At 38.1% G+C, this 8,124-nt stretch overlaps 1 protein-coding gene across 1 annotated transcript in view; it reads left to right on the forward strand.

The window, feature by feature from the left end:
- The first annotated feature begins 4,856 nt into the window (after positions 1 to 4,856).
- The window catches only part of LOC131957175 (uncharacterized), a 3,542-nt gene continuing 274 nt past the window's right edge, over positions 4,857 to 8,124 (forward strand). The window contains exons 1-2 of the mRNA XM_059321905.1: positions 4,857 to 5,316; positions 6,244 to 8,124. The exon at positions 6,244 to 8,124 is cut by the window's right edge and continues 274 nt beyond it. Coding sequence (XP_059177888.1) covers positions 4,942 to 5,316; positions 6,244 to 6,378 — 510 coding nt within the window. The 5' untranslated portion in view covers positions 4,857 to 4,941 and the 3' untranslated portion in view covers positions 6,379 to 8,124. The remainder of the gene's footprint in view (positions 5,317 to 6,243) is intronic.

The raw sequence follows: 8,124 nt of genomic DNA on the forward strand, positions 1-8,124 counted from the left end.
GTCCTGGTAAATTATGAAGTCCACGTTCGATCGTGTTGAATTCATATTTTTTTTCTCTATAGGCTCTATAACAGTGGTTCCCAACCTTTTTAGAGTGGCGACCCCCTTTTATAAAAAGTAAGTGACCCGCGACCCCCATAGAATTAAAAAGCCGAAATTAGTATGGAAATTAATAAGCATTAAAATAAGATTTTCTAGTAGACTCTCAATATGAACTACTCTTGATAACTGTTTTAATAGCATGAGTAAAATTGCATACTATTTACTAAACCTTCGTGGTTAAGTTTTTAATTTAAAAAAAAAATTGTTAACGCCAACCTATATCGTTATAATTATCTTAATTTTTTTAAATCGAAGAATAGTGTTGAAAATATAGTCTCGAAAAGTCAATAAATTTTACGTTTGGGTATGAATGTGAATACTACACCAAAATTGTGTCTGCAGTTTTTCATCTTACTCGGAATCATTCTGCAAATCAAAGAATTCATCTTGTAATTCATCGGAAATGCTGGCAACATCAAGGGAAGAAGAAAATGGGTAATACGTAAATTCAGATTCTTCTTTTTTCAGCTCAGAGAAATAGCCATGCAGTTCGTTTTCAAGAGATTCAAGATGCCCAGAAATAGCTTCTTTCAAATTTTAATTATCTCACAATCAGATTCATCTACCACACCGCAGAGTTTCTCAAATTTACAATATTTCCAAGATTTATTTTCTTTACCGATTTTGCAGCTTTGATAAAAATGCACCGAGATTATCATGGAAAGTTATAATATTCGTTCATTTTCCCTGAAGCTTCAGGTTAAACTTATCTTGATGTTCGAACACATCTACTAGGTATGATACTCTCTCCAACCATTAAATGTCGTTTTAAGTATACCAAAAAGTCTTGTTTCCTTTGCACTTCCAAGAACAATTTGATTTCAGATTTCAATTAAAAAACACAATTTACAACATTTCGTTTGACAGCCAGCGTACTGTAGTGTAGAAGAGCAGAACCTCGTGATCTATATTAATGCTTTTGCTCAGTTCTTTGAAGGCTCCAGATTTTATATAATTTACGACTTATACTAGCAATGGACTCTTGATGTCGATTGGTTAGGGCAGTGGTTAGGGAGCTAAATCTTTTCTGTTTTCTGAAAGCCCGATTTTGAGCTAAACATAGATGGCGCACCATCTGTACAAACCCCCGCAGCCGTTCTAAAACATTTTAATCATCCAGTTTAAAAAAAGGTATTTATTTTCTCCATGCTATCTTCACAAAAAAGCAACTCTTCTTTGTTATCATCTGCATGAATATAGACACAAACCAGCAACTGCGAACACGAACTCACGTCTGTTGATTTATCAACTTGAAAAGCAAACAATGGTGAAAGCTTAATTTCAATAAAAATTTGTTATTTAACATTTACGTACATGCGGCGTTTGATGAGATTTTCTCCTATTGTTTTTTTTTTTTTTGCTTGGCATTTTCTATCGCGACTTCATTTGATGCTTGCACTAATGCTGGTGAAAACATCCTGTTCGATCAAGTCTCTGGCGTCTGCAACTAGCTTCTTACCGACGAAAGACCTCTGTGTTTCGAATGACTAGTCTCAAATGACGTTTTAGTTTTGAAGATTTCATAGATTCGTGACTGAGAACAACTTTGTACAGTGCGGTGTGTTTCTTCTCTATTACATTTCCAGTGATGTTAATGAAGCCGAATTTCAAAAATTCTTCTAAATATTTATGTTTTGTTTCAAATTACTAAGGTTTAGTATACCAGTTGGCGACCCCCCAGAAAGACCTTCGCGACCCCCCTGGGGGTCGCGACCCCAAGGTTGGGAACCCGTGCTCTATAAATTAGAAGTTTAAAAAATTTCTCCGCTTCTTACATTTGCATTACTATCTGAGAAATAATATGGAAGCTCATGTTTAATAAATTTTGCGTTTGTGAGTTAATATTTGTCATTTAAATATAGATCATCATTTACTTTAGTCAAAATAAGTTAATAAATATGTAAAATCAACTGTGAAGAGGGTACTCGAAAGGCCTTTGTGTGATTTTATATATATATATATATATATATATATATATATACATATATATATATATATATACATATATAATATATATATATATATATATATATATATATATATATATATATATATATATATATATATATATATATATATATATATATATATATATATATATATATATATATATATATATATATCCTGACCCTAGTCTGACTAACCATAGCGCTAAGCCCAACAGCTAACCAGTAAAACATCTCCGATATTTCTCTACATCTCTCTCACACGAACATAACTGTACCAGATAAAATTATCATATCTGTTGTGTGCTCTATGAACTTTAATCAGGTTACTCTCAAAAGATCTTTTTGACACTTATTCTTATAAATTTATGTGTAATACACCAAAAAATAACACGAAATAAAAGTTTTCAGTCAAATTAACAATCTTATTCCTTTAAAAATTACCCTTTTAAAAAGTTCAATCTAAAATTAACTCTAAAAATAGCCACTGTCCTTTATATATTTTAACCAGTCTCGATTATGTATTAATATACACACGCTTTATGAGAATCACGACTAAAAATATAATAGAAAAAATACAGTCACGCTCAATGTTTTACTCTGTATGTAAAAACCTTCCTATCACTGGCTCCATGTTCATTGATTTTGTTCCCCCTCCAACACTACATAAGGCTGGTATAGTTTTCTTATGGTGAAGTCAACGGCTCCTCTCACTGATAAGATGTACATAACATATAGGCTAACAAGCGTCTGGTTCATTAATTATACAAGTTTTTAACGGCTTTAAAACACGACCATCCGGTACTTAGGCCCAGAGGTATTCAAATTTAATTAGCGTCACGGTATTGTCAGGGACATGGCCTTGTGTGTGTGTGTTACTGTGGTGTGTGAGTGTGTTAGTGCTATTTCATGTCTGAGTGTTACTGTGGTGTGTGTGTGTGTTAGTGCTATTTCATGTCTGAGTGTTACTGTGGTGTGTGTGTGTGTTAGTGCTATTTCATGTCTGAGTGCTATTGTGGTGGTGTGTGTGTGTGTTAGTGCTATTTCATGTCTGAGTGCTACTGTGGTGTGTGAGTGTGTTAGTGCTATTTCATGTCTGAGTGCTATTGTGGTGGTGTGTGTGTGTGTTAGTGCTATTTCATGTCTGAGTGCTACTGTGGTGTGTGTGTGTGTTAGTGCTATTTCATGTCTGAGTGCTATTGTGGTGTGTGAGTGAACTTGTGGTGTGTCAATAACCTTGAGATGTGTGAGTAACCTTGTGGTGTGTGAGTCACCTTATGGTGATGAGTGACCTTGTGATGTGTGAGTAACTTTGTGGTGTGTGAATAGCCTTGCGCTGTCTTAGAAACATTCTTTTCTAATTTTTACACTCATTAAAATATAGTATTTATTCTCTAATTAATGATGCGCTAAAACATAGACCACGAAGGGCAACGCAGGTTCCTCCGGGTTCCCTTCGTTGAATCTACCTTTGTAAGTCGCATCTCGAGGCTCAGATTGTAAGAAAACTGTTGAAAGTTGAATTACAAATAACATCAAGCGTTAAGAGTGCACGAGAGACAGTGAGCGATTGGACGATAGTGTGTGTGTGTGAGTGAGTGAGTGCGCGCACGCTCGTGTTTGTGTGTTAGTGTGTGTGTGTGTGTGTGAGTGAGTGAGTGCGCGCACGCTCGTGTTTGTGTGTTAGTGTGTGTGTGTGTGTGAGTGAGTGAGTGCGCGCACGCTCGTGTTTGTGTGTGTTAGTGTGTGTGTGTGTAGAGAGTCTGGTCAAGTTTTCCTCGTGTCGGAGGTAGGGTGCAAGTATCTTAGTGTAAATATAGGAAGTAGACAGTCGCACTCTACCCCCCCCCTGCTGCTTAGTGTGATCTTGTTTTTTTTTTAAATCATTCAGTTTATTATACTATCAAAAGAACATTTTTCATTTTTTTACATTCCATTATAGTATACGTTGTCTGTCTGTTTTTCTTTCTAACGGGTCTCGCATTGTTATATAACAACACAGGCTAATGGCTTGGATATTAACTTCATTACGTATAATCTAATATCCATCCCCAATGGTGTATCATTGAAATTATTTTTTTTCATCTCCCTCAGGGTATCGATTCCTGAATATCGCCGAGTCTAGACTGTCGTATCGATTACCATGGCCGATCTTCACGCTACAGGAAAATACCAGGAGGTGGCGCTGCTTCCGGTACAGCTGACCAACGAAAGTGGACACGACGCTGCCGTGCTGTCGCAGACGACACTCAGAACTGACCAGCATCCAGCGTCCGGGTCAAATCCTGGCACCAAAGACGGATGCGGGCTCCGGTTTTTGGACGCGCCCGCCATTATCATACACAGCGCTATCTCGACGCCCGGTGACGAGGAGAGATTGATTGTAGGCGAACAATCATCCACAATCGAAGATTGTTCCACAATCTTAGAAAATAAACCCTCCCCTCACACATACGGGAACCAGAATAGCGTCATCACGCTAGAAAGTATAACCGATGACGTCAATTTCATTAAAAACACTGACAGTAATAGTACCGAAACGAATAATATTATTGATAAATTATCGTACGAAAATGAAAACGATTTACGAAAATCGGATAAATTACGTTATGATATGTCAAGCAGTTTCGGGAAGACATCAGAAAAATCAGGGATCACCAACAATATCCCAGAAAATTTTGAAAGCAAAAAGAACCATCTTAGGCATTTAATAAAAGCTGATGAGAGATCGACCAGTCTAGATGAGCAATGGTCTGAATCTTCGGTCACTGATAAACTTTTAGACGACGGTAAGGTCAAGTCGGCACCACAGACTAATAAAGGGAAACAACTCCAAGCGCAGAACTTCGGCCGTGTTCTCCACACCGGTGGTTTAACACCGTCGACAAGCAAGATGTCCAAGTCGTACAACGATCTTTCCGGTCGACAAATTATTGACACCTCGCTCGACGGGTCAGCGCGTCATCACCTTCTGGGCCACAAGATTCCGTACTCCACCCACAACAAATCAAGCAGCAACCTCAACAAGACCGGGGAACAGCCGCGAAATCACAAACAGCATCTGCTTCCGGAGACGCGGTCCTTCCAGGGTAGTCACGGGATGCGCAGCGTCAGCGCTGACGATGTGCGCATGCGTAGTGGCACGGACGAGTACGTTTGGAAAGATGGGAAAGTTCAGCTCAAAAATGGCGGCGTGTCGCATGGGGAAAGCGTGCGTTATGTGTGGAAGGACGGACATGTCGAAAAAATTACATCTGACGCTAATAACGTGAGTATGTTAATAACGCGAGTATGTCAGATACTGGGGGTATTGTATTATACCAATAGTCGATAATTCTACATAAATGGAATCGTCTTAAAATTGGGGTGTAAGGTTATCGGTTATCAAGATCTATCATAGTCCAAACCTTAATTCGCTTGCCTAACACTAGACCTAATATTACAATGATACTCACGGCTTCTCATAACTATTTTCGGAAGAGTCCATTGTCGAACGCTGGTAGCCCGAATACCAGTGTTTCATTCAAGCATTTCTAAGTGTGTGTGTGTGTGTGTGTGTGTGTGTAGGGGGGGGGGGTGGACACTGCCCACTCACGGAGCATGTTCTCAGACCCCTCCCCTCCCAGACTAGAAAAAACAAATTATCGAATTTAAATTGGTCTGTAACGAAACGTCTGAAAGAAACCTTAACCAGTACCTGATATAGGTTTGTTATTTCTCTCCCTTGTGAGTAAAGTCACACGTGTGATGTGGACCATGGATGAATAGATATATGCTACAGCTCTACACACTTTAAATAAGCTCAGCGGCAGAGCGCTAGACTGCTAACCTAAAAGACTCAAGTTTGAATCCAGGTTCAGGTCCACTGAAGGTCCGAGTTCACCAGCTCTGTTGGGTACCTAGCTATCCCTTAATATGCCGAGGTCATAGAAACAGATGAACTCCACTTTCCCCATTAACCTTAATATTTGGAAAGAGAACTCCCAAACCACTTCGTATGATTTTACTTCCTAGCCGAAGACTTTGTATGAGACATAATACTTCCTAATTTTCAGGTAGACTCAAAAACAGGACTTTTTATTTTATTAATTGTAAAGAGAAATATGTAGCATGAAGTAAATAAATAATACGCTGTGATAGACTTCAGTTAGTCAGTCAAGCTAATTAACCAGTGTCCACCTTTGTTTCTTTCCAGGAAGACACCCAGGTGGAAATTCTCGAAACATCAGACGACAAAACCTGCAACAAGATCAATCCGGTGCTCATCTGCATTCTCCTCATCGCTTTCGTCGCCGTCGTCATCATATTACCGATCTATTTCACCAGCTGATGATTTTGTAGGATTTCCCTTAAAAAAACTTATGGGTGACATCTGATGACAATATGGTGAGAAAAACCTTCAGCAGACGTGCTTCGATGTCCTTGTCCGCAAATTAGATGCTCGGAACGCTAACACACAATCGTGCGCGCGCATCTGCGCATGCGCGGACATCTGCGCATCATGTTCTGATGTTAATTGACAGAGGATCACTTGGCGTGGGGAAGGGAATGTTTTCCATTTATTTCCCTGGATGATTAAGGATAGACAATACTCTGGGAAAAAAAGTAGTCCCCGATGCGTCTAAATACAGCATTAATGTTGGTGAGTGCGTGAACTATAGCCACCAGTTTGGCGGGCTAGCTAGTGTTTCAAACGAGAGATTAAGTGCATTAACTTTAACGCGATGCCAGGCCGGTGTTCGGGCTTTGTTCCAAAGCACCCCTGGTGGATGTTTTATACCAGTTTCCGGTAATGCCACAGTTATGAAATCTTCGTAAAAAAGGGGTGTTAAGTTGTTCGTAGTATACTGTATTTTAAATAGCTTGATTTATGTCAACGCTGGTTTCCATCAAAATGCGCAATCGAAAAACTACGAAACGGAAAACTGCGCAAACAGAAAATTTCGCAAATTTAAACAAATTACACTAACACACTTTAACTTTTGTCATATTTCATGGAAATATGTTTTATTATGCTACAATGTACATGTAGTCACTATTTGTTAATGTCTAAAAATGCTCGATGTAAAAAAAAAAAAAAGGTCCTTGCGCATTTTTTTTTGTGTGCGCAATTTTCCGGTCACCGTCAAAAGTATCTCTAACCCGTTTTCTAATAATAGCCTTAATCATACTTATTATCTAAACTGTAAACCAGATATTATTATACTACTAACAAGGTAACACACCTATTTTAAAGAGTTCATTATAGGACACTGGTAAAAGAAATACACCAATCTTGAAGGGTGATCATCAAAGGTATCTGATATGTCTTAAAATGTATCTGATATGTAAGAACTATTACTCTATATGGTGTACTGTTTTCCTACTAATGCAAACATGAATTTAGTGCATGAACACTTGTAGACTGCAGATGTGCAGTAGATTATTTAATTTCAGATGTAGCATCAAGACGTAGTCCGTAGACCAAGCTACACAAACTGATGGTTAGACGTATGTATTATGCGCTTTATATGATTGCTAGTTATCGCTTCTTGCATCCTTATTGTAGAATTATTTTCTCTTCTTTATAAATCTCAAACCGAATGATCTTAGGTTTGAAAAACGCGTTACGTGCCTCTTAAAGGAAGTCGGGTCCTCTCTATACCGAAGATAAAGCACGCAATGTGATATGGTGTGTGCATATTTTGTACGTTTTGTAAAACATGAAACAATGAACTCGTGGTTAAGTCATAAGATTGACCAGTAAAACAAATTAAGATTAATTAATTTACATAACCAAACTTACAAGTAATGAATATTTTTTGCTTATTTGGATGAAGAACGGATGATATAAGATTAGAAACGAACGCAATAAACCTATTTCACATACAACATTGGTCTCTTCCCAATAACTTAAATGTTTCTTCACATCTTTTCGCCTATTTAGTCAAACACATAAAAATGATGAAACTGGTATCTCTTCTAACGATATGTAAAAGTTTCGGACCTGGCAGTCCATAAGGCAGATAAAGTAGAGTTCATTTGTTTCTTGACCACACAATAGGAAAGGATACTGTGGTCAGCACTATGCCCAGCC

This window comes from Physella acuta, unplaced genomic scaffold (genome assembly GCF_028476545.2).
Source record: "Physella acuta isolate Inbredline_101_S28 unplaced genomic scaffold, ASM2847654v3 ptg001216l, whole genome shotgun sequence".
Classification (NCBI taxonomy): Eukaryota; Metazoa; Mollusca; class Gastropoda; family Physidae; genus Physella; species Physella acuta.